Source organism: Mytilus edulis, chromosome 9, assembly GCF_963676685.1.
Source record: "Mytilus edulis chromosome 9, xbMytEdul2.2, whole genome shotgun sequence".
Classification (NCBI taxonomy): Eukaryota; Metazoa; Mollusca; class Bivalvia; order Mytilida; family Mytilidae; genus Mytilus; species Mytilus edulis.
The window spans coordinates 15,216,800-15,244,599 of record NC_092352.1 but is presented as its reverse complement, the minus strand read 5'-3'; the positions used below and the strand labels follow the sequence as shown (position 1 = coordinate 15,244,599).

Sequence of the window (27,800 nt, the reverse complement as noted above, 5' to 3'; positions counted from 1 at the left end):
CCATATAAATGAGACCAAGATCTGATGAACCCTGCCAGACAAACATGTACACCATGTTCGCATTACAGTCCTTCCATACTCCAAATAGTGTTGACCTACTGTTTATCTGACCATGGCAAACAGACATTTACACCTTAAAATCTTTCGATAAACCAAAAATAGTTAATCTATTGCTAATAGTATTTGTTAAACTGAGAAAACAATGAATGCTTAACAATGTTCAATAAACTTTTAAATAAAGGTCAAGGTCAGATGATACCTGCCAGTCGGACATGAACGCCTTACAATCATTACCTACACTAAATATAGTTTACATATTGCTTTCAGTATCTTTGATATGGACTTGACCATCAAACTTTAATTAACCTTGATCATTGATCAATGAAATGAGGACGAGGTCAGATGAACCCTATCTATAGGACACGAAGACGTCTATTACTATAATCAGAAATTAACATGACAAAAAAACTGTTAATTTATTTCAAGCAGTCGTTGAACCATGCACACGAGGTAAAAGACAATGGGCATATAATAGATAGAAACTTTGTAATATTATAAGGTAATCTGCATACTAGGTATGAAGCATTAAGATCTTCCACCTTTGTGAAATAGAAAGCTTTAAATAATATATAACAGTCTATACCGTCGGATTGTAATCCTTATGTCTCGCCATTTTTTAGACTTTCGTCGTAAGCGAGACAAAAAGTTAAAAGTTTCTTAATTTTAGATTCCCCTCGGGGCTCCAATGTCAGAAACAATATAGATAAATTGACAATATTGCAGATTGTTAGGCAGGAATAGGCCGTCTTAGCCATACTCGTAATTGACGTTAAAATAGCAATTCATCTCTTTTTAACAGAACATAGATATTCATTTTGTTAGGAGCAATTATAGTACTGAATAATCATACTATATCTATTCAATTTATTAAGTAGTACCACAGGAGGTAAACTTATTACATTTAAATGAAATTGATTTACGTCATTTCAGTTAAATGTTTACTTTTTTTTTTTTTAAATCTAAGAGCTTGCAATAAATTGCACATCGATATATTGAATATAATACAAACAAGGAAAAGTTGTCAAGACCAATATATACTTAACTCAATACTCAATAATTCACAATTAAGGAAATACCTGTATGTATACACCCGGAAAATCGTAGATTAGTGTCAGCCGTTCATCCGGCGGCGTTGCAAGACAAAATATTTTACCATTTTTAAATATGAGCGAGTGCAATGGGGTTTCAAGCCAACCGATTTTACACAATATATAAGGCATTACCAAAATTACTATACCCTGAATGTAGGGACAACAAACTTGTTGGGGCATCAGTCTATTGTGTAAAACTTGACATATGTTTTTCGCTCGTTCCGTTGGTTGATCTGGTTTGATTATGTCAGTTCTCCTTTAAAATTTACGTTGGAGTTCGGTAAATTTGTTATACTTTTGTGATAAGTGTCTCATAAAATTTGTTGCATGCTCAATCAGACATCTCCACCGGAGACCAAATGACATACACTAGCATTTTTTATTACCGCAAGTCGTCTATCGAAATTTTGTATACGATCATCATATGGAGTAGTTCCAAGCAACGTAAGAAGTAGTTTCAAACAACCTATGGAGTATTCTAATGCAACAACGTTTGTAACTTTCATTTTGATTGGATAACGTCACTTTCTCACATGGCATCAATTAGGAGATAACTGTATTGTATTTTAAGCTCCGACGGCATCAATTGGGGATTTGATGGTCGCAAATTAAGTTTACTGGCGACGCGTTAGCGGAGACAGTAAACGGGTATTTGCGACCATCAAATCCCCAATTGATGCCGTCGGATCTTAAAATACAATACAGTTATCTCCTAAATACCGAACAACGTCCAGTAAGTACGAATGATGTCATCTAATGTAAAATATGGATTGATTGGTTGGTGATCGCTTTACGCCATATCAGCACCAAATGCTATATCGCGACGAGGGTTAATTCAAAGTTGGTCAAATTAATGTGCTGTTTGATGATACAATTTGTCAAACAATGCATTTTCACACATTTAATAACTACATTATGTTCTGTTTTGACAATATATAGTACACATTCTATAAAGATTGTCGTTACATATTGAACCTTTCAATTATCATGCCAAAGATTTGGAAAATCGCCTAACTTCGAACAGTATATAAATCTAACAATTGCGACGAATAATAGCAATCAGTGAATCATACACCCAATTATTCGTGTTTTACTTGTACTAGTCTGAGCCTTTAATCTACTTTATACATTTGCCATCAATACACTTAGGAAAATCTTAACTACATGATATAAAATACATGATATACTTGAATAATTCTTGACTACGTGAGATAAAATATATGATATTGCACAAACTGTTGAAATACTATCATTTTTTTCCCGAAATGTTACGGGTGCACCAAAGACATTTAACTGAATACTGAGGGCCCTCATGGGGTTTTTGATTATGTGATTACTTGGCCGTTTTTTTAATGATTATTTGATTATTAAGCCAAATATTTCATGATTATTTGATTACCTAGGACTGTATTTTTAGTTTATGATTATTTGATTACTAAAGATAAGCAAATATTTAATGATTATGTGATTATATTGGCAAAAAAATGGTGATTATGTGATTACTAGGACCCCCCCCATGAGGGGCCTCAATACTGTCACTAGTACATATAAAACGAATATGGATCTAACGTGTCTTCGTTATCCAAAAGTTGCTGCAATCTTCTAGACGAAACAATATTTCCAAGTTTACGGCCGTTTTTCGAGTTACGCGACCTGAAGCCAGGAATCGGAGATTCGTCATCCAGCTCGCGTAGGCGACTTCTTGTCCATGGAGACTCGCAATTATCAAAACCAGAATATTCGTTTTCCTCTTCGTTACTTTCATTTGCAGGTTTAGACTCTGGTTCCTTGAGATCTAATAATGTTAAAGATACACTTTTGTTCCTCGATTCTGCATTCAAGCTATCATCGTCTTCTTCATACTTTTCTGTTTTAGCCCTATTCAGGGTATACATTTTACGTATTGGAATCCCTTTCAGGCGAAAGTACGCTTTCTGTTTGTAAATGTTCCCGTAGTGTAATCTTGGGTTCATAGAGTTTATAGTATCCTGGCTTTGAGATTTTATGTCTAATGCTGGTAATTTTAAATCCACAAGTTGTCTGGTGTGACCTTTGGAAGCAATTCCAGGTTTCGTTCCTGTGGTATTTTTACTACTTACATCTTTACTTCTCTGCATACTACGCATTGTGTAATATTTAGCAGTCCCAATTTTTTGTCCGGCAGGAAAGTTACCGTGGACATATGGAAGCTGTGTAGTTGAAACACCAACAAAATCGTATTTTTGGATAGACATCTAGTATTAGTCGTGAAATAATACGTTTCTCCAGATATTGTTTAATTTCAGTCACAAAAGATGTCCATAACGATCAAACTATTAGTTCGTTATAATATTTACGCCTAATTGTTCATTCCAATATAATGCTTTTCATCCAAACATCAAAATTTACATTTATTTTCCCAATAACAATCCTATCTGGAAGCTAATTTTCACACTTTTCCAATAACAATGCGTAAAATTTTATCAAGAAATCCTTTTACATCCACTCTACTTCTGTGGTATCCAGGTAAATGAAATAATAGAAAGTTGAAATCGATTATGAACTCAAACAATATATCTATAAAACCATAATCTTGTCATTTTAAATTTATACAACCAATGCATCTAATTCCCATTTACATGTCATATAAGTAATAATCACATTCTATAACGAGGCAAGCACACACAATCTGTTAGGTTTAAGTATACAATGACTTCGTTTTGATGTATATGAATTATTATATTTCACCAAGCTCACTTTCGGTCTCTGTTATATATTTCTTAAGTCTAAAATTAATTGAAGTCTATTGATAAATATACTAAATACCCACAAAGAGAATCTTTTGTGTTTAATGCTCCAAAGTTTATCGCACGTAGTGATCGTTGAAATACCACGTCAACAGCTCAACAGACTATAAATAAAGAAGCCCATTTTTATCCGGAAGGCTTTGTTCAATTAAACTTTTTATAATTAAAAAGCTATTGCTATATGTTATTTGTATTACAAGAAAAAAAATAATAAAGTTTTCTTTACCCCATTACACAAACGGAATTAAAGTCAAACTTTTATTGGTTACACCCGAAAAAGTATGGAGCTTAAAAAGGTTTAAAAGTCCAATATAAATATTTATTTTGATGAATCTCTTAGCGTGAAGTCTGATTACTTTAACGGAACATTGGGTTATGATTAGTTATTACATCTAAATGATGAACTTTGTTTGGTGTCAACACATATTAAAGCGGTCTCATGAGGGTAGCAATGGGTACAGTCTTACTCTATACAAACTAGAACATATATACTTCATAGCAAAAGTAACGCGAGGCTGGTGGGCTTAAAAGCTTTCCTTTTCAATTAGTTTTTTTTACTTTAAACTTCAAAAGAAAAGACTGAAACTCAATGAAGTGTAGATACATCGCATGCAAACATCGCAAATGTATATCCCCTCTACCTTTGACGAACATATATACATACATCAACAGCCCCAAACAGAAATGGGGGTCTTACATAGCAAAATCATTGTTTTAACCTGTATTTATTGTTAGACGAGAACGACTATTTGCTTCAATTAAATAATCGTTTATATACATCTTGTATGACAATTCCTCAATAGTTTTGTTGAGCAGTCAATACCCCATACGTATTACATGGATAATTAACAACTATTGTATTAAAGATATTTAAATATAACAGGTTATACATACTGACACATAAAAGAAACGTGTTAATGTTAAGTAAAAGTACACATAACAGATATCCGATTTTTTTCAATTCCCAGGGAGCATTCACGGAGAAGAGTATAGCCTACTGTACAATAAAGTATTCTATAATACCATGTAACAGTGTCTTCAAAAGACGAAAAAAGTCTGATCCAGACAGATTATACAATCATTCTATCTTACCACACGCCAACTATCAAATTATCCTGAAATGATATTTGCGAACTCCTGTAATGTATCCTAACCCCTGGAGCTGGGTAGACATCGAATAAAATCTGTTCAATAGTGGCATCAGATGTGTGAAGGCAGGGGGGGTGGGGGGTAGTAATTTTATAACAATGATGTATAGTTTTGCAAAGCTATGTTCAGTGGTATCAAAAATGTGTTAGCAATGGTTGTCCTGCTTTAGCAATGAAGTGAGGTTCGACTATAATTTGTTTAATGGTATCAGAGTTGTGCAAGCAGAGATTGTCTTGCTTTGGCACTGAGTTGATTGATTGATTGATTGATTGTTGGTTGCTTAATGTCCAGTGGCAAATATTTCATGCATATTCAGGACGATGGCACTGAGTTGAAGTGTGGCATTACTCTGTTTAGTGTCATCAAAAAGTTGTAAACAGGGATTGTCTTGTTTGAGCATGGAGGTGAAGTTAGGTATACTGTTTAGTTGCATCAGAAGTGTGTGCAAGCAGAGATTGTCTTGTTTTTTGTCCATTGGATGTACGTTCAACATCCATTCTGTCCGGTACGTGTCTGTTTCTCGTACGCTGCATATCCAGTGTGTGTCCGTTATGCATCCGTTACACGTCCGTTTTATTCTGTCAGTACATCAACGGACTACCAACGGATAACTTTTATTTTCATCCGTTAGGCGTCCGTTCGTGCTATCCGGTAAGGTGTGACCGAGGCTTAAAACACTGAGGTAATAAATTGCTTCGCTGAGCACAGCTGGATATGACTGCAAAGGTCCAACACTGAACACTTGGGGCAAAAATGGACACAATATTTGTGCTTGATACAGGTCTGAATTTGGATTGTTATTAAATATTTGACACTTATGATGTTCTGACAGAATAACTAGTGGAACTACAAAAATGCTTATTTGGGCCCCCTTTTTGGCCCCTAATTCCTAAACTATTGGGACCATAACCGCCAAAATCAATCCCTACCTTCCTTTAGTGGTATTGTACCATTCACTTAAACTTAAAAGAGGGACGAAAGACACCAGAGGGACTGTCAAACTCATAAATCGAAAATAAACTGACAACGCCATGGCTAAAAATTAAAAGGACAAACAGACAAACAATAGTACACATGACACATAGAAAACTAAAAAATAAACAACATGAACCCTTAAGTTATTGTCCAGAAACTAAATGCATTTTCGGACGAAGAGGCAGACGAACGACATAATAGCATTATACGAAGTAAAATTTGTTGTAGGAGGGCGTCAGCAGGGATTTACTTGCTATAACATGGAGGTAAAGTTTGGCTAAAGTATGTTCTGTGGTATATGGGTTGTGTAATCAGGAATTTCCTTGCTATAACAAGGAGGTAAATTTTAGCTTAAATCTATGGTATAAGAAATTCAATATGTGCAGAGTTGTCTTGTAATTTGACTGAGGTGAATTTTAATTATTATCTGTTCAGAGTTATCAGATGTATTAAATACACATCACTTGGTAAATGTTGGCTTAAATTTGCTCATTGGTATAATAGGTGAGTGAGTAGGAGTTTCTTGTTACATCAGAGGTATGTCATAAAAAAGTTTATCATGACAATGAACAATCACTAATTTGAATTTTAGAAATATTGTGACCTCTTCAATACGTAAATAAACCACTATGTATCATATTTTAACAATATATTTGATCAAGATGTCATAATATTACAAGCTTACACAAGTCAGAATTACTTATCTTGGTAGCATATTCGTATTCAAAGACATCACTACAATATATGTTGCTTAACCAATGAAAAATAAGAAATTATTACGATTGATTTTCGTATTTTTCATAGCTGGAATATATTTGCCATATTTGCCCTTGTGCATTTGTATCAAGACAAATAGATACTCATCTCCTACCAAATTTCTTTCAAAATTATGTCAGTTTTCAAAAAAAAATAAAAAAAATCAGAAGTTATAATGATAATTGTTGAATGCAAAGTGATGGCTTCATCTCACCTGGCCTATAATCTGATAGGTTATCTACGATCACAGCACTTTTCTATCAGTAAATTCATACAATATATAAATGAAGAATACTAGCATAACAAAATCATAATAGTTAAATAACATCCTGTCATATTAAAACTCCCAGTAGACCAAATGAAATTTATTAACAACTTTTCATTTCACCATTATCATACAACTAAATTTTGTCTCAATTATAGGACCTGTTGTTGAACAATGGTGTTAATTCAATTTGTGTCACCACTGAAGTTGTTTTTTTACAAAATTAAAACTGTTTGAAAGTAAATTCAAAAGTGATGTTATGATGTAAATACACTAATGATGGCGCTGGTGGGATTATGAATCATTTATGTCCCCAGTTGGTGATTTGGATGATGTGAAGTGATTTAAAATTTTATTATAAATGTTGTCATAAAATCACAATACCAACCAGTATATACATACAATGATATGAATCATATGATATTTTTTTTCTATTCAGAAAAAAAACCCTGGATGACGATGGTGCATGGCACATTAATAAGCCTTACATTCAATGGTAAATACTTGTGTATCCAAAATCTCTTTCTATTCAACTGCATAAGCAGATTATCTTCATTACTAAACATATATATCTAGACTGGACTTTTGTTGTCACATTTGTAATTTTATTTTCTGGATTTCATCTCAATGGATATAGACCTGTTTTTAATACAGTGGATTCATTTATTTTCGTGGGTAACAATTTTTGTCGATTAAAAAAAACTTTCATGTTCATGGATATTTAATTTTGTGGTTTTGCCTTTATCTGCATACAAGCCTATAAAACATTTGTTATTTGTTGAACTTTTAACTTCCTGTTCATCTGTACACATGAAATCCACAGATATTGGTATCCAACAAATAATATTGAATCCACAGTATTTAAGTTGGTGTGGAGAGAAGTTAATATCATCTTATAAATAAAAAAAATGTCCAAACTGTTAATCTCAATCATTTTATACTACTTAAACTCCATTCCCTACCAAAATAATAGTATACACCGTCTTCCCTTACAGAATTATGATTAAAACAAATGAATAATAATGAGATGATGATTTTGTTCATATTTTGACAGTAAAAGTAACAAGTTTTGAAGGCTGTGTAACACCAGTTTTAAACAACGCTCTGTGTAAGGTGCCTGTCTCTATATCTGATTCTTGTACTTTCTTGTTTGTTCCCTTAAACAACCTGGAAAAGATAAAATAAAAAGGTCAATCAATATTTGCATACTTCATCATCCAATATCTACACTGGAAGTCTGACTTACTTTTAAAATTTATAATTTATAATTTAAAAGATAACAAGAATATATCCATAGTACTAGGATGCCCCACTCACAGTATCATTTTCTATCTTCAGTGGACCATGCACTTGGGGTAGTTTGACATTAAAATTAGAAAGATCATATAAAGAACATGTATACTAAGTTTCAATTGATTGGACTTCAACTTCTTCAAATACTACCTAAGAACCTGGATCAAAAACCTTAACCTGAAGCTGGACAGAGGGACCAAAGGACGAACAAATGGATGCACAGTACAGAAAACATAATGCCCCTCTACTATCATAGGTGGGGATATAAAAATCATAGTTTAGTTTGTTTTTTTAAAGATTACATAGGTAAATATAAAAAAGAAGATGTGGTATGATTGCCAAAGAGACAACTATCCACAAAAGACCAAAATGACACAGACATTAACAACTATAGGTCACTGTACGGCCTTCAACAATGAACAAAGCCCATAACACATAGACAGCAATAAAAGGCCCTGATAAGACAATGTAAAAAAATTCAAACGAGAAAACTAACGGCCTTATGAAGTCCTGTTTGAAGTTGCATATATAGTTCAAAGTGTATTTTCATATATTTTGATGTATTCTCTAGATTATATGTTCGTATGATACGGTATCCATGAAGTAACCAGATGCTTCGCAGGGCTCAGCTTCATACAACCACAGAGGTTGAACCCTGAACAGTTGGGGCAAGTAAGGATTCAACATTCAAGCTTGATACAGCTCTGAATTTGGATTGTGATTAAATATTTGACACTTATTAGGTTTCTGACAGAATAACTGTAGTCGAAGAACTTAACTAAAAAAATGCTTATTTGGGCCCCCTTTTTGGTCCCTAATTCCTAAACTATTGGGACCATAACCACAGCATAGGTTTCTGACTCGGAATGAATGTGGTCTAATGAACTTAAATTTTTTTTTTGCTTTTGAGCAATACACAATGCTGTTGAATATTAATCCCCTCAAAAAAAAATTTTTTTGGAAATTTTCTTTTTTAATTTCTGAAATCTGAAATGAGAAACATTGCCCCCCCCACCATTTCTTTTTCACCTCCCCCTTTCCCTTATTCCAAAAATAATCTCAATTCAAATTTCTAATGGAGTTTGCAACAATAACTACTCATTTAAAAACATCATAAAATATTAAAATATAAAATGACATACAGTCATGGTTAAAATCAATATTAACAAGTGAAACTGCGAGCTACTGCTCACTGATGATACCCCCGCCGCAAGTGGATAATATTAATAGTGTAAAAATATGCAAGTGTTCGGTAAACAGGAAGTTGTCGAGTGATGAATCTGAAAACGCATCACACAGTATAGCTGACTTATAAAAATCCTGAAACCAAATTTCAGAAATCCTTGTATTGTAGTTCCTGAGAAAAATGTGACGAAAATTTTTAACTTGGTTATCATGTGTAAAATCATACAAGTGTTCGGTAAACAGGAAGTAGTCTAGTGATGAATCTGAAAACGCATCACACGGTATAGCTGACTTATATAAATCCTGAAACCAAATTTCAGAAATCCTTGTATTGTAGTTCCTGAGAAAAATGTGACGAAAATTTTCAACTTGGCTATCATGTGTAAAATCATACAAGTGTTCGGTAAATAGGAAGTTGTCGAGTGATGAATCTGAAAACGCATCACACGGTATAGCTGACTTATATAAATCCTGAAACCAAATTTCAGAAATCCTTGTATTGTAGTTCCTGAGAAAAATGTGACGAAAATTTTCAACTTGGCTATCATGTGTAAAATCAGACAAGTGTTCGGTAAACAGGAAGTTGTCAAGTGATGAATCTGAAAACGCATCACACGGTATGGCTGACATATATAAATGTTGATACCAAATTACAGAAAGGGTGGATGTGCAGTTCCTGAGAAAAATGTGACGAAAGTTTCATGGGACGGACTGACTGACGGACGGACTGATGGACAGACAGAGGTAAAACAGTATACCCCCCCTTTTTAAAGCGGGGGTATAATAATTAATAGTAACTTCTAAAAATATATTTACAGCTAATTATCTCAAGACAATTATCATTTCTTAATAAATAATTTTCAAGCAATTAAGGGAGGTAATCAAACATATATGTAACAGTATTCTTTAAATTTGAATTGGATTACCTCCCTTACGCTGCTTTAAAATTGTCTAAATTGTCCTTTAACCAGAAAAACCCTTGTTTTTCCCCCTTTTTTTCCCTAATTGCTAAATGATTTGAGCCATAAAACCCCATAACCATCCCTTTGTAGTATGGAAACTTGTGGTATAATTTCAGTGAGATTTATACACTAAAACACAATTTTTCGACTGAAAACTACAATAATGCTTATTTGGGCCCCTTTTTAGGCCCAAAATTCCTAAACCTTTGGGACCATAACCCCCCAAATATGTTCCAATCTTCCTTTTCTGGTTATAAACATTGTGTTAAAATTTTATTGTTTCCTATTTACTCATACTAAAGTTATTATCCGGAAACCATCTGTCTTTGGACGACGCTGACCATGTGATACCAATATACAACCAATTTTCTTTAATTTTTGCATCGTATAAAAACTACAAGGGGATCTATCCATGTCTTGATTTGGACAACAGTTGCAATATTTCATTGGACACTAAAATTTGTGAATGTAGCCATCCATGAAAGCCATGATAATTGGCACCAAACAAATACAACTACTTTCACAGTATTTATTATTCTATATCATGAAAAGGTTCTTTTATCAGGTAATAAAACATAAAATAATCCTTTTGGTTATTACATTTAATTTATCTTACAGTTAATTATAGTTCTGTTGAAATTCAAAATCACAACTGAAATCCATTAGTAAGCTCTTCAAATTTGACAACAAGATAGTTAATTGTTATAGTAAATGCAGTTGAATGTTTTAAATTGTAATCTTAATCAAGATGTATGTTCCAGAGAAAAGGTATGTAATAGAAATGAGCTCTTACTTTAGTGGTTCAGCTTTTGCTGAAGGGGGTGTGTCCTCAGTAGGTGCTGTAGTTATCACTGGTTTAGGGACAGGTGTTGGCTTTACAACTGCTAATTTTACCTGCATTGGAATACCTGTAAAGGTTTATAAGATTATTAATAATTCTGACATCAGCTCTCACATGTTGTTATTGGTTAGATTTGGTTTACAAGAGATAAACATTGTATATTCGGCTTCTATCATTAATTCAATTTTATCATACTGTCATGATACAATTACCCACAAGTTTATTTTGTAGTTTTGTGTGACTAAACAAACCATATAAATGTGTGATGTACTGAGCACCAGGCAACTCCAAAATAAATATAAAAACAAAATCAGCTCTGTTCACAGTATTTCTTGTTTTTCTTTATTTTTTATTTTTGTTGATTCTCTACTTATATCTTTGTATCATATTAGTTTTCCATTCACTCAATCAGTGGCCTAGCAAACACTTAAATATTAGTATGGCGAATTGCCCATTCTAGAAGGTTATCAATATCATAAAAAGTTACTGGTACTGCAATGGTGTGTGTACAGGAAAAACCATGTCTGCCCTACTGGCTGCTACGCCCCTGATATGTGTAACCTATTCTCAAAACTTTGTGCATCCCATTAAGTTATTTTGTATTTATATGAATTCCCTATTCATTTGGTCTGGAATATCTCATTAAATCTATATCATTGAGCATAACATTCGTTTTAATATTTCCCTATAAATTAAGAGTGAAGAAAGTATTACCATCTAATTCTCTGTTATGGTACTTCTGTATGGCTTTGGTAGCATCTTCTTTCTGTACATACATAACTTCTCCTATACCTTCCTTAATAAGTCTGGCTCTCTTCATAGCTCCTACTGCACCAAATAATTCCTAAAATCAATTGTATATTATCAGAAAAAATATAGTCAGCTAAGAAAGACCTCGACATGAAAAATATGAAACTTAGAGCATGTTTATAATATCCCTTACCAATTAAGTCTGACTTTTAAGTGCAATTCTCCTTGGTCATTTTAAAGATGACATGAATTCATGCACAAGTATTTATGATTCATAGTTATTGTGAGATTGCTTAACAGACATTGTTTGTTGTTTGATAAATGCAAGCAGTAAATAGACTGTGTAAAAAGGTGGTATGTTGAATAATAGCTAAAAAGGTTCATTATACTGTAATATGAAAAAAAAATACAAAAAATAGGGAATGTGTCCATGAGACATAGATGATGCCCCTGCTACCCAAGTTTGTACTTGATCTGAGTTTTGTATATTTGTGTATAAGCTTCTTAACATTTGGTTGATGGAACCACAGTTACTGAATGGAAATAAAAAATTAAGCAACTTCTACATTTGTATAGGGGCATAACTCTAAAACAGTTAAAGTGACGCCACCAAAAATTCAAACTTGATCTGTGTATTGGGTTATAAGGCATTGTGTTTAAGATTCATAACATTTAGTTGAGGAAAACTAAAGTTAGAGAATGGTTTTCCATTTGTAAAAGGGCATAACTCTAGAATGGTAAAAGTCACACCACTTGATCTGTGTATTGTAATAATAAGCAGTGTATAAGTTTTATAACATTTTGTTGAGGCAAATTGAAATTAGAGAACTGACACTAAAAAAATCAGCAGTTTTTCCATTTGTAAAGGGGCATAACTCTAATTAGTAATATTGACACAACCAAAATTCAAACTTGATCTGTGTTTAATGATAAAAAATTGGGTATAAGTTTCATTACATTTGGTTGAGGCAAACTTAGGTGGAGAACGGAAACCAATTTGGGACGATAAGAGAACAGAAATACAGATGGACAAGGGTATAAATTAATGTACCCTCCACTACAGTGGGGCATAAAAACATATGATGACTTACAACAATATCATCTTGACTGACGACAGGATGGAGATTGGTAATGGAAATCTTATATCCTTGTAATGGACTTCCCAATGATTGGGCTAAATCTGGTACCTGAAATGTATAAATTATGTATCCAATAAGTAGGTAAGTTGGTGTCACAAATCATACTAGAGAGATGTAACTGTGTCCTTTAAAAATATAAAGATGATAGATATAGGAAGATGTGGTGTGAGTGCCAATGAGACAACTCTCCATACAAATAACAATTTAAAAAGTAAACCATTATAGGTTAAAGTACGGCCTTCAACACGGAGCCTTGGCTCACACCGAACAACAAGCTATAAAGAGCCCCAAAATTACTAGTGTAAAACCATTCAAACGGGAAAACCAACGGTCTAATCTATATAAACAAAACGAGAAACGAGAAACACGTATATATTACATAAACAAACGACAACTACTGTACATCAGATATGCTTTTCTGTTAACGATAACTTAGTGTTTTATCTAGCTTGCAACTTGAACTAACAATGTTTGAAAATGAAATTGAAAGTTTCTGGCTTGACTGGATATAATTTAAATAAACATAACTATTTTATAACAGTATCTGTGTTATAGTTGTGAACATATTTTGTTCAGATTAAAAGTTGTTATTTTCAAACAGACATAGCATTCTAGCATAGCATAAGATAAACAAAAACTTGTTTTTGTAAATATTTCTTTCTGATCTAGTTCAGTCATTTCAATTGATATTTTATAGTGTGTCTTTCTATGTTGTAATGTTATACATTTGTACTATGTTTCAGCTTAGGGTGAAGGTTGGGCCTGTTAAAAGTTTAAACCTGCTGCATTTATTTGCACCTGTCGTAAGAGCCTGTTCAGTGTTTGTTATTGCTTCTTGTTTCTTGGGTGTTTTTTTTTTTATAGATATTTGATTGTAGATTGTCCTGTTTGAATTGTTTTAAACTAGTCATTTCAGGCCCTTTACAGCTTGCTGTTCAGTGTGAGCCAAGGCTCTGTGTTGAAGGCCGTACTTTGACCTATAATGGTTTTACTTTTTACACATTGTGACTTGGATGGAGAGTTGTCTCATTGGCACTTATACCACATCTTCTTATTTCGATGTTAATTTCCTAATTAAGACATCTCCTAAAACCTTTTGTGATCCTCACCTGGTCTTCACTAACGGCCATTCTAATTTGCTGTTTTATCAACTTAGGTTTCTTAACCACATCAACCATATCTGCTACCATGATAGTTTTAGCAAACTTTAAAGGTCCACTAGCTAACTTGAGCGGACCTGAACTAGCAAATTTCAGTGGTCCCTGTGTGGGGGCTTTCCTTTTCACTGCTACTGGTGCTGGTTTGATTGGAGGCTTAGAAGTAATAACAGGTATAGGTTGTGGACGTACTGTTTGTGGATATTTGACAGTCAGTGTTTTTTCTGTGGCATGTGTTTTTGGCTGACCACCATAATGGTACCCAACAGGTTCATCATAATACTCCTCTACTGATGGTTCTTCTAAAGTTTCGTATTCCTCATTTTGGACTTTGAAAACTGGGCCTCTTCCACTGGATATCTGTACATGCTGAAGGTATATAACTAAGCATTTATTACAGAGAGAATTGAGAGCATTTTTATTAGGAAGATGAAAATTTCAACTACTTTTGCTGATAACAAAGCAATTTTATTTAGTCTTTAATAGTTTGATGTCCCCTTAAGTTATGTGAATCTTTATAATTACTTTAGCTCGCGATTTTCATTCAACAAGGTGTACGAAATGTTTTGGTGGATTCAAAACTTTTATAGATACCTTTGCATTATTTCTTTTGAATGGGCAGAATTCAATTTGGCGAATTCGTTCCATCCGCTAAAATAAGCAAAAATTTACACCCGGTAAAAGTAACCGGCTATATGGTATTATAAGGTTGTTTTATATCTGCTACAAGTTTGAAATGATCCTTTAAGTAACTTTTCACAACATAAGCTTACCTGAGATTGTGTATTGTCAATATTTCTTGTAATGGTCATGGCATTACCAGACATCTGGACACCTTGTCGAGATCCCTGACCTCCAAGCTAAAAATAAAAGAAGATAATATAGCTACAAATTATTTGAAGTTATGGTAGTTAAAATATTTCCACAATTAACAAATCTATTAATTAAAAATACATCGATGTCAAATTTTACTCAACAACCAGGTAATTTCACTACAATCTTGTTCTAGATAACTATCTGCCAATCACTGCTTTTTGCAGGTATGTTCTATTGTTTTACCTGTCCTGGACAAGAGAACTAGATTTCCTATACTTCTGCTTCAACTTCTTAACTCAACTGTTAAACCAAAAATATCTTTTATCTAATATTGCTGAACAAATTTGTTGTACAATCGTTACAATCAGATTGTTTGGATGATCCATTCTTGCAAATCTTTAATCAACAAATCATTTAGAGTGACACGCTGGCATTCAACAAATCAAAGAATGCCTTATATCATAGCTTAAAGATATATTACTATGATATCTGACTGTACTGTGATTCATCTATCATATAAACAATTAAAAAGCTTGGGAGCACTCAGAGGATAATTATTGCTTTCATTTTCCACTGAACGGCAAGGAAACAGATTTGGGCAAGATTTTAAATTGTCTTTTAATTGTAGGAGATTTCCCAAGCTAAATAAAAATGTTTTTCTTGACAAATCTGGTAATAAACAGCCAATGTCTATTGGAATTTTGTCATTACTTTGTGCAAATTTTTAAAACTTGCACCATCATATTCTCAAATTATGACTTACTGTTCTTGTTATTTTGAAATTTGAAGATCCATTATTATGATTACCAGTATTTATCTGCAATAAAAAAAAATTGAGTTAACTGCATATTACTGAATACTTAGTTCACCTGGAAGTTTGCATCTACAACTAGTTCTAAAAAAAAACTTCATGCAACCACATAAGATTTTCTATGGCTTTGAAAACATTTAAAACTCTTCAGAGACATGTACATCCCCAAAAAGGATCACATCAATAAATGAATGAATTTTTGTCGTGTTCAGCATGTTCAGAAATTCAATCTAAGTATTTCTTATCGCGACAACTCAATAATGATAAAAGCTAATATCGTGAAAATTGAAATAGATTGCGGGAATTCTCGCTACATTGAAGACCCATTGGTGGCCTTCGACTGTTGTCTGCTCTATGGTCAGGTTGTTGTCGCTTTGACACATTCCCCATTTCCATTCTCAATTTTATCTTCATTTAGTCACAGGACACAATTATGCAACATACCAAAATTTTATAGGATTTTATCACTTTGTGCAAATCTGTACAAAGAAAAACCTTATATTCTAAACTTCTGACTTTCTGTTCTTGTTATTTTGACATTTGTAGATCCATTATTCTGATTACCAGTATTTATCATTTTGAAGTTATTGAACTGCCAAATGACTGCCAGCAGCGTATATACATGTATCTCCAAAATAATAACGAACATTTTCCATTGGAAATCCAGTTAAAAACCTACCTGAGACGGAGCATTACTAATGTTTCTTGTTATCGTCATGGAACTACCAGACATTTGGACACCTCCTGAAGAATTACCTTGATTTCCAATCTGAAATAGCAATTAATTTACTATTTGTTTTATAGTAAAAATTGTAGAAGTGCAATGTGTCTCTACAATGTACAGAAGTTGAAAAAAGATACTGAAACAAATACATTGTATCCCTGAAAAAGGATTTTTCATAAAAATGTATACATGTACTAACAACAACTGGTGTAAAAATTTATAGTGTGCAGTTAACTTTCTGAAAGTTGAATCTATTTATCCACTTACATCATGTACATGCACATGTAAAGCAAAATGATAATTAAGTTCAATAACTTTCAAAAACAATTTTTTATTTTGAGCTTCAAATAAAATTTTTCAACATACTGGTTATTGTAACCACAAACATTTTTTTTAAATTTGTACATGCATGTACTCAAGTGAGAAAAAAAAATTATGGATTCCTATTTTTTGTTTTTTTGATTTCATAGTTAGAATTAGCTACGGGACCGTAGCTCTTAGGTCCTTATGTTATTTTTTGACTATTTGCGGACCATATTGACCTAAGAGCTACGGTTCCGCAGCTAAGTTAGAATTAGCTAGTTCAACTTAAGCTTTCAAATTAAAATTTGTCAGAGAGGTTTTAAAATAAGAATAGATACATGGTTTAAGGGTAGACTACTCTGTAAAAATCACTTTTTGTTTGTTTGTAGAAAAGCAAGATATTTGGACGCAAGACAAAACCCATCACTTAGGGGCCCCTTCAGAGTGTGATGTCTATTAGTGTATGATAAGAACTGTTGACTTGTCATACAAAGTCAAAGACAACAAATACTTACAGTTCTGGTGAACCCAGTATTAGTCTTTCCTCCAGAATTAATTGTTCTAGTAAAGTCTGAATTTGTTTTGACTTCAGTATTGATTGTTTTAAATGTTTTCCCAAGTCCTGTTATAATCACTTTTCCACTATTATCACGGTTATTGTTCTGTTTATTTTTATTTTGCTGAATTTTCATCCTAGCATCAGATAATTTAGCTTTGGCTGCTAGTTTGTCACGTGCATCATTTGGACGTTTAGCTGCAGCGATTTTGTCTCTTGCATCGAAAGCTGTCTTATTAAAACCAGACAGATTTTTATTTTGAAACGACACAGAAATGGGTTTGATATTCGATTTATCCTGTAGTCCTTTATTTTTACGAGTTTGTAATGACATAATGTTATTCTTTTTAGTTTGCAGAGACAAACGCCCATTCCTCTGCTTTTGCATCATAACATTCTTTGGACTTCTAAATGTTACTCTGTTTGTCCTTGGAGACCGATTTGTCTGTTTTTGAAATTTAACTTTTCCTTTAACAAAACTTTTGCCTGCTCTGCTTTCATTTCCAGTATTCCTAAAATAAAAATTGATATCAATTACATAGTTAAGAAGTTGCAGCCCAATGTTTCATACAACCCTCGTTAAAAAAAATAGCATACAGATTCACAACAGTTACGAGATTGAATCTACTGCAAATATACATATGTTCCAACAGAATTTAAGTTTTGATAGTAGTTGTTAAACCCCTCATTGGCCCTGAAAAGCTGCTTTTCTGGTTATCGAGAAGCCAAAATTAAACATATCTTCAAATTATTGACACAGTATGTACAGTTACTAAACTGTGACTGTTCTTTACAGTTAATGCTGGCTTGTTAAATTTTTCATTTCTCGCTGCATGTTTTCATTTAGTCTTCAAGGAAAGAAATAATACTGAATATAAAATGAAAATAACTCTTTTGTATTACATACATGTAGGTAGTATGATAAGAATAACACATGAAATAATAAAATTAAAATACCTCAATCGAAATTTACTTATACTGCTGAGTGAATGACAAATTATTGTGTAAATAGAAGTTCCATCAAGAGGAAATAAACTCTTGCTCTATCTTAAATGGTAACAAAACAAAGATTCATATATTTCAGATTTAACTTTTGGCTTCCAATTTTCTCAATATAAATGCATGAAATATGAACCCTGCATACATGTAATGAAAGAATTTTATAGGATATTCACTTCTTTGTAAAATTTACCTAGTACTTGTTTATTTCTCATATTTTGTCATAAAAGCACACACTGTCAATGTACATCTATAATACTAAAATTACGAGGTCCTATTTGTCAGCCGTCATCACGTAAAAACGACGAATCAAAAAAATCAACTTTATATATAACTAATATAGTACAAAGTTGTAGATTAAAAATTACACCACTCCAGGCCCTTTTGTTTTCCGCGTAATTAATATTGTCAATAATTAAGAAGTTCTGGGTCGAGTCCGATAACGATACCAATAGTATATTCACCTGTTACCGATTACCTTATCTGTACGTTCCGCATCTGACAGGCGCACCACCAAACGGTGTATTCAGGATTAATATGCTATATAGTATTACACGGGTCATAATCACAGGGTTGACACTACTTTTAAAATTGTCAAATTGTTACCTATTGTAGTATTTTAATCAGTTAGACTTTCTAAGATAACAATACAAATACTAAAAAAATCTGGACTAAAATAAGGCGTATAGGTACAGTTTTCAATTTGTTAGCGGGCATGACGTAAAACAGCGAATCAAAGAATTCAATATTTATAACTAATATAGGACAATGCTGTTGATTAAAAAATACTCCATTCCAGGACCTTTTGTTTTCCAAATAATTTTAATATTATCAATAATTGATAAGTTCCAGTTTGACGGGTTCAAACAGAAAGATTTGAAAGCAGAGAAAACTGTGAAAGACCCCGTTCACACTTGGACATTTTTATCGATTTAAACTAGACCGGTTCACTTTAGATTGGTTTAAGGGCTAATGTGAACGCATTGAATCGATCTTCAATCGGTCTAAACTAAAACACCAAAAGAGGTAGTTTAGTTTGAATTGATCTAAAGTAAACCGATCTTACTTTAGATGTTAACGCAGAGATCGGTTTAAACTAGTATGATTGAATCGAAAATAACGTATACGCATGTATAGCGGCACAACTATCTCAGAGGTTCGTTGTTTAACCCATATTTTTCTGTTAAAAGACCTTTAAAACAAACTGTAAACATGTTGTCTTCGCCATAGCATAGATTTGCGAAATCTGTGTCTTCTTTTCTTATGTTGATTTTTTTTCTTTGCAGGAACCGCAGGATTTCCGGCGTCGTGTTGTAACTTCGTTGCTACAGTTATTTTTTTCAAAATTAAAGAAAACTACAATAACACCAGTATCAAAATTTTAAATTGTGATTCAAGAGAAACAATAAATTTATCCATTTTTTTTCCAAGTGTGTGTATCAGTGTATCAGCACATGAATTTGATTAATCAGTTCTATTTATGCACAATGTTTATAGTTTTACGGTTTTAGTTCTATTGGTTTTTAATTGTAGTGTGAACGCAGTGGTTCATATTAGACCGATAGAGATCGATATGATTAAAGATAATGTGAACGCTAACTGGTTTTATTTAGATCGATTCAAATTAGATCGATAAAAAAAAATGCTAGTGTGAACAGGGTCTATTAATCAGCATGACTTTATCAGATGACAATACTAATACTAAAATAAGGCTTGCACATAGTTATATACTTTAATTCAGTCACGGATCCGCGATATACGGGTGTGTTCTAGTATACATATAAAATTATAGTCTTTCAGAGAAGGCAAGAACACTTCCACAAAAAGGTCTTTTGAATGGACGCAAGCAGTGGAGTTGTAACTAGATCTGATTTCATGGATTTTGCCGTCCTGAGGTAAATATAGCAACATAAAATTGTAAACACTTAACGCAGCTATTATTGTTGGTTGAAAAGTGAGGCATTTGGGTCCATAGACTAAGGTCCTGGACAAAGGGACAACAACTGCAGTGCACCAAAGGATAAATATAATTGGAAAGTGAACAAGACAACAAAAATAATGGTTACTCTTTACCCAATAGATGTGATGAAATCTGTTCTTTGTTAAATCAGACGTTTCCTTGACATTTTTAGTTAAACTTACATGTAAAGAGAAGACACAATGATTTGTAACCTAAAAGTCTAGGTTTCAATAATTGAGAGGAGGATACATAATAATATTCTGTCACTAAACTGTTAATCATATTCACTCTTGAATCCCTAGAGGTGAATTTCCTGAATGGATATATATATATATATAGTCCTTATTGCAATTTATATCTTGTTTTGTCCTGGTGAAAGTGTAATACATCAATAGTGTTCATAGATTAATACACCAGTTTCGAGTTGGTATTTTGTGAATGCGTTACACCCGTACAAAAGGACGTAATTATCAACAATCTTTTTCTTATACAGAAGACTTACTATCATAAGCTTTGCAACAATTTACAATCAAATACACTGTTTGGTGAATATGGTTGCGTTCACCCCCTCTCACTTTTACACCTTTTTATTAGTTTTTTTTCTCAATAATTTGACACCAATAATTTTTTAATCGAGTTTTGTTTAGTATATATAAATGTTTTTTTTTCATTGTTAATCATGTTTTGATTAGTGTATTACTATAGATAAAGTGAGATCAAAGGCCAAGTTGTTTAGTTTAATTTATCTTCAGATTTATTTATACCAAGCTAAATACATTTGCACATGCAGTATACACCTTATCGCTATTTGTCCGCCATTACTGGATATCACACAGGTTCCCGTAAAATTTTGACGTCATAAAACAAAATATCTGACGCCACAATGGAAAAGTGATTGTTGTATGCATCAAAAGTTCAAGCGGTCGGGTCAGCCGGGATTAGCGATAAGGTGTATTGACATCAAAGCAAATTAATATAAATTAGGAAGTTAGTTTTTCTCGTTTGAATTGTTTTACATTTTTCATTTCCAGACTTTTTATAGCTGACTATCAGTATGGGCTTTGTTCAGTCATGAAGGTTGTACAGTGACCTATACATTGTAGTTGTTAATTTCTGTGTCATTTGGTCTCTTGAGGAGAGTTGTCTCATTGGCAATCATTCCACATCTTTTTTATAACACAAAACAATCATGATTTTCTTATATATAAAATCGAATTAGATTTAAAATTGTGCATGTTTACTTCCAGTGTTAATTGTGGGGTAGCTATGAAAAATCACTTTTCGTTTCCTAAAATCATCAATATTCATGATATTTATTTTGCTTTCTCTTCTATGAAACTACTTTTGGTTTTTGTTTTCCTTGTAATGCTACTCGTTGGCCGTTTATTGGATTACAAAAATGTTGTTTGCTATTTTGTTGTTGGTGAAAAGATAAGAATCTCTTAAGAATTAGGTTAAATGCTTTTTCAGTACCTAATTTGAACAGTAAAGTTCTTTTTCTGAATGTAATCATCTAAAGATACGTCCGCCATCTTTAAAATGTGGGAAATATTTGCGGAACTTCTCGGATTATTTCCTTTTCTTTCATGCAATTTGAGTTTCTCTAGATCTTTCCATACATGTTGAAGCTCAAAAGCACACACTCCTTTTTTCCACAATACAGAACACTGTTTGCATCAAAAACAGGTAAACACAGCTGTGCTTTATTAATCAAAGACAAGCACTTTTACATTCTTTATTTTTTATGTATTCAGTATATAGTTAAGATACATAATTCCATGACCTGTATAATTTGTGATGGTTATATTTTCACCAATCAGCCAAAAAAAAAACCCAAACAATTTTATAATTTCAATTACAAACGAAAGTGAACCAACGCCTGGTGAGTCTGTAGTACGGTAGAGTCCATAAAGTGGATATCTCTCCGGGTATGCAGGGTCGTTATGATAAAAAACATAAAGTGTAGAGAGTCTTATAACAACAACACTTTAGGGACTGCTGCAGAAAATTTATTGATCGACATGTTTCGGTGCCTAGGGCACCGTCATCAGGATAAAAACAATACATAAAATCATGCTGAAAAAGCACGACATTTTATCAGCAATTATGTACCATTTCGACTGGCTTCCCTTGGCCAGAGGTACTGCTTCCAGTCAAGTCAGTCGAAATGGTACGGAATTGCTGATAAAATGTCGTCTATTTTGGGGAAGAAAGTTAAATGAACACAGCCTGACAACTTATTGTATTATTCTTTCCACGATGCAAGAGGACAAACACATGTTGGCAGAATAATTTTAACAAACATTTTCACAACAAAAACATTTTATTTTAATTTCTTTTTATAGTTTACTTCCATACTTTCAATGAACTTTCACTTTCACTTTCAGTTGCTATTAATAACGTTACTTACCATTGTAACATTGTGACGTTTAAATTTTAACAACCCGATTTTGTTCTTCAGCATGATTTTATGTATTGTTTTTATCCTGATGACAGTGCCCTAGGCACCAAAACATGTCGATCAATAAATTTTTTGCAGCAGTCCCTAAAGTGTTGTTGTTATAAGACTCTACCGTACTACAGACACACCAGGCGTTGGTTCACTTTCGTTTGTAATTGATTTTATTTTTTATCGTGAACCCCTGCATTCCGTAAGGAAACCGCCGTTGCAACCAGCGCTAATCATACTAGCCATTCGCACACAGTAAACAAAGTTATATTTTGTTGAGGCACCCACAGGAACCTTCCGAGAATGCTGCCATCAAACACTAGAAGAGAAATAGATAATAACGGACCATCTTAACTCAATACGAGCCTTAAGGAGGAAAAGAACAGTGATAGGAAATTATTTCTCTCTTACAGAATTAATTTGAAATTAAATTGCCCGATTTCGTATTCTTTAAATTCAATCTTAAGCTCCCGAAAATATGGTAATCAAACATACAACCCTCGAGATACAACCATTTTTACAGAAAACTGGCCATTCCCGATAGTTTGATGAACGATACATAGTTCAAATTCAACATATAGACTAGCGATATTTATACTTTGTCCTTTACTCTCGGCGACCGAAACATTTTACAGCATTCCTGACGCGATTGGAAGCAGTACCTCTGGCCAAGGGAAGCCAGTCGAAATGGTACGGAATTGCTGATAAAATGTTGTCTATTTTGGGGGAGAAAGTTAAATGAACATTCAGACCACACAACCTATACAGTCTATACACAGCCTGACAACTTATTGTATTATTCTTTCCACGATGCAAGAGGACAATAAGTACAATTCCCTAATGACAGCAGTGCTTAATGTCAATTGTTTTACAGTTATTCATCATGATAGTACCCTTTATTACGACCCTCATATTTATATGGTATAAATTCTTTAAATTCATGAATATGCAGTGGCATGGAAATAATTATAAGTTGGGTGGCTTGTTTTGGAGTATAAATGACATAAATTGGTCATTATAATAAATCTACATTTTGTTAAACGTGGGAAAGAGTAGCAGCAAATACCACTGTCCAGCTTTAGACTTTGGTTTGACCAGGCCTGGGTTTCTAACCTAAGAGCTAACAAACAAGCTACCATGAGACCACCAAAGCAATTCCTGTGAATTAGTAGTGAGGAAGCTGGCAAAAATATTCCTCAAAACACTAAATAGGGCTAGATAAGGAATTCTGAGCACGGGACATACAGAAAATAGCTCCAGAAACTGAATGGTTTTATACATGTCATTTTTGGGGCTTTATAGCTTGCTGTTCAGTGTGAGCCAAGGCCTTGTGTTGAAGACCATACTTTGACCTATAATAATAGTTTACTTTTACAAATTGTGACTTGGATGAGAGAGTTGTCTCATTGGCACTCATACCACATCTTCTTATATCTAATTATAAATCCTTTTCATGTATTACAATTTGCACATAATTGTTTTTCACTCATTCCTTGCTGACTAGTTGTCACACTTTTGCCTCATTTTTTTTAAAATGGCCCCCATGTCTTAGAATGAAATTAATATTATAGATTTCGCTAATATTGTGGTCAAATAAACTCTATGTTGATTTTTTCTTCAGACAAAAGATGAGTGACAAACAAGGAAGGGGAAAGAAAAGACCAAAATCTTATTATTTAAAATGTGCTCACAAGAAAGTATCACATGGAAACAACCTGGACACAGACATGAGAGGATTCCTTGTCACTTGTAATGGTAACGAGAAACAAGCTGTTAGAGAAATGTACAACTTGTTAAATGAATATGCTGATAAGTTGTACGGACCAGAAGAGGTATGTTTGTCAGCTTCTCTTAATTGTTTTAATGGTAGTATTTTCAGGGACAGGTTAGGAATCATTATTTCTAGTTTGCTATTTCAGCATGTAGTGTGATATAAAAATAAGGAGATGTGGCATGATTGTCAATGAGACAACTATCCATAAAAGTTCAAAAGAAGTGGACAAGAAATTATGGGCAACCGTACGGTACGGCCTTCTGTAATGGGGAAAATCCAAACAATATGCCATATGGTACAGTTGACTCATCAAGGTTCATGGACAACCAATGGGACAGACACATAAGAATGTGACTGGATCAATAATGTTTCTGAGCACTAACTCTCCTCTCAACCTGTGACAATTGTGCTTCACTTACTGTTAGAAAAACAGTAAAATCAGTTTGATAAGGCTTGACTCATCAAATCGTCTTAAAGCACCGAAAAACAATGAACAAAAAGACAAAAGACATACTGATCAATCTAAGAATACTTTTCGTACTAAAGCTAGTTCAGAACCTATAACTAGTAAAATATAAGTTGTGGTATTCTATACTAATGAAATTGATTTCCTGTTTTAGAACACAAGTGCTGCTGATCAAAACAATAGTGACAACAGTGATAGTGAAGATGAGGACTTAGAAGCAGCCATGAAGAAAGAAGTAGATGCCATTAAACAAGTCAGAACAAAAGAAAGACGATTTCAGAATACTAACACTAAGTCCAGAAATACTATTTTCATCAAAACTATTTTAGACGATCCAAGCACACTAGCACACACAATTTTGTCTGACATTTGTACAAATGGTGTACAGAAATCTAGATATGCTATTAGGATGCTTCCTATTGCTGAGATATGTAAAGCTCGTTTGGAGGATATGGAGGCTTGTGGGAAAGCTTTATTTAAAAAGTATTTTGAAACTCCTTTTGGGACAGGATTAAGTTACACTACTGTTTTTACAAGGCGAAATAATAATGAAATTTCTAGGGAAACAGTTATTCCCAAGTTAGGACATATAATTAAGGACTTTAATCCCCTCCACAGAGTTAATCATGTAACCCCAGATTATGTAATTCTGGTTGAAATTATAGGCAAATTATGTTGTTTGAGTGTCGTGAAAGATTTCTTTAAGTTTAAAAAATACAATTTGATTGAAGCAAGTAAAATCAAAGCTATTGCTGCTGCTGACAAAGCAAACACAGAAAACGAAACAAATCCACCATGTGGTGAAAATGAAGAAGAAGTTGGAAAAGTATCTGATGATTCAGAAACAGTTAAGGATGAAGGTCCCAATGTTTGTAATCCCACTGAAATTTGTTCTTCTCGCAAAGAAACAGCAGCACTTGAAACAAACGATACACTTAACCTTGAAAACCCTGAAATAGAAGATTGCAATGCTGAACCAGCAAAACAAGAGGAAAATAGTGGCATAAATCAGTCAAGAAAAAGGAAAGCAGAAAGTTTGTCAAGAGAGAGCACTGTAGTCATGGAAAATGTAAGAAGGGGAGATTATCCAGATTTATTAAAAACTCATACTGTAGTTATGAAAGATTTGGAAAGAAGTGAAACAGTTGTAATGGCGTCTTTACCAAAGTCAGAAACTATAATTATGGAAAGCATGACAGAGAGTGTAATGGATGCATTGTCTAAAGGTGAAAGCGTTATGGACATGGGGACAAGCAGTGAAAGTGTGATGGAAGTTTTAACTACAAAAGAAAGTGTAATGGACAGTTTTTAGTTATAAAATTTAGTTTTAAATAAAACAAGTTATGTTGTCATTGCGTTTGTTGTCTTACTGTGATTTGAGTTTTAATTGAAAAGTTGACACATAAATGATCTTTAATTGATACAAGTTGTTATGTTATTCAGTCTAGGTCAATAGATCTAGCAATTATTATTTAAGAATTGAATGCTTCTTTTTGTAAATTCATTGGGGTGTAAAAGCGTTGACCGAAGTACATTTTGTATGAAGCGCGGAAGTGCTTCATACTAAAAATGTGGGCACGGTCAACGCTTTTACAACCCTATGAAGTTACAAAAAGAAGCATTCAATACTTATAATTACATTTTTTAGCAATGACCATGAAAACACGAATTTTATTATTATTTTATTAAATTCACATGTGCACTTTATTGTGGGACCATGTGTTATCATGAATGAAAAGTTTTATTGAGCAATGCAATTGCTTACGGAATAACACGTGATGTGCAGTTAGCCAATCAGAATAGAGTATCATAATGAAACATACATCTAATGTAATTATTAAACTATGGTTCCAACTTAGACAAGCAATGTAGTTCCTTGGTAGATTTGACTTTTCTTTTTAGTTCGCTTTTGGTCATACAGTTTCACAAGTATTCATACATGGTTTACATTCTTGGCTTGCATTTTTGGGGATTGCACTTTCCTCATGAAGTAAAATCAAGCAAAGGCTTCAGATGCACAAAGTTTATAAAGTTTTACTTTAAAACTTTGAAGACAAAGCATTATGGACAAGAAAACTAAAAATCACTCTTACTGCTAGGTAATTATTACAACAGAGGCCACTCATCAATTTGTAAATTTGTTTCCAAGTTATCATTGCTAGATTTTTTTGTATAGCTGTGTAAATTATAGCTCACCAGCTAAACATAATCTTAGATCACATTGATTGATTGTTTTTTGATTAGTGTTTAGCACCAATATAATTCATATTCATATTTAACAGAGAACAACTTAAAACAATAATATATTATAGGTAGGTTTTGAAAGTTAACTGCCATTAAGAGTTGGAAACTTTGATTGCCACTGATAAAACGTTTGCTTCAAAGAGTTGTTGCAGGGAATTTTATTAAGCACAGACCCTCATAGAAGGTATTGGATTTAACATCCCCATCAAAATGGGCATGACTACATATATATACATTCTTCACAATTAAACCTACCACCTTACAACATTGGTTTTCCTGCCAGGCAAGA

General features: G+C 33.2%; 2 protein-coding genes across 3 annotated transcripts; one reads left to right on the top strand and one right to left on the bottom strand.

Annotated features, from left to right (window-relative positions):
• Nucleotides 1-6,695: 6,695 nt before the first annotated feature.
• LOC139489564 (polymerase delta-interacting protein 3-like) lies at nt 6,696-22,184 on the bottom strand. 2 transcript variants are annotated; one of them, XM_071276125.1, is made up of 10 exons: nt 22,052-22,184; nt 17,579-18,131; nt 16,716-16,805; nt 15,989-16,042; nt 15,183-15,269; nt 14,362-14,778; nt 13,205-13,300; nt 12,078-12,207; nt 11,316-11,430; nt 6,696-8,249 (listed from the first exon to the last, which is right to left on the bottom strand). In XM_071276125.1, the coding sequence occupies exons 1-10, from the start codon at nt 22,108-22,110 to the stop codon at nt 8,123-8,125; spliced, it is 1,728 nt and encodes a 575-aa protein (XP_071132226.1). In that variant the 5' UTR covers nt 22,111-22,184; the 3' UTR covers nt 6,696-8,122. The 2 variants fall into 2 exon arrangements, with proteins under 2 accessions (XP_071132226.1, XP_071132227.1); XM_071276126.1 differs by lacking the exon at nt 15,989-16,042.
• On the top strand, nt 22,143-26,619 carry LOC139489567 (THUMP domain-containing protein 1-like). Its single transcript, XM_071276133.1, has 3 exons — nt 22,143-22,264; nt 24,649-24,859; nt 25,422-26,619. The coding sequence occupies exons 2-3, from the start codon at nt 24,656-24,658 to the stop codon at nt 26,577-26,579; spliced, it is 1,362 nt and encodes a 453-aa protein (XP_071132234.1). The 5' UTR covers nt 22,143-22,264; nt 24,649-24,655; the 3' UTR covers nt 26,580-26,619.
• The last annotated feature ends 1,181 nt before the right edge of the window (nt 26,620-27,800 follow it).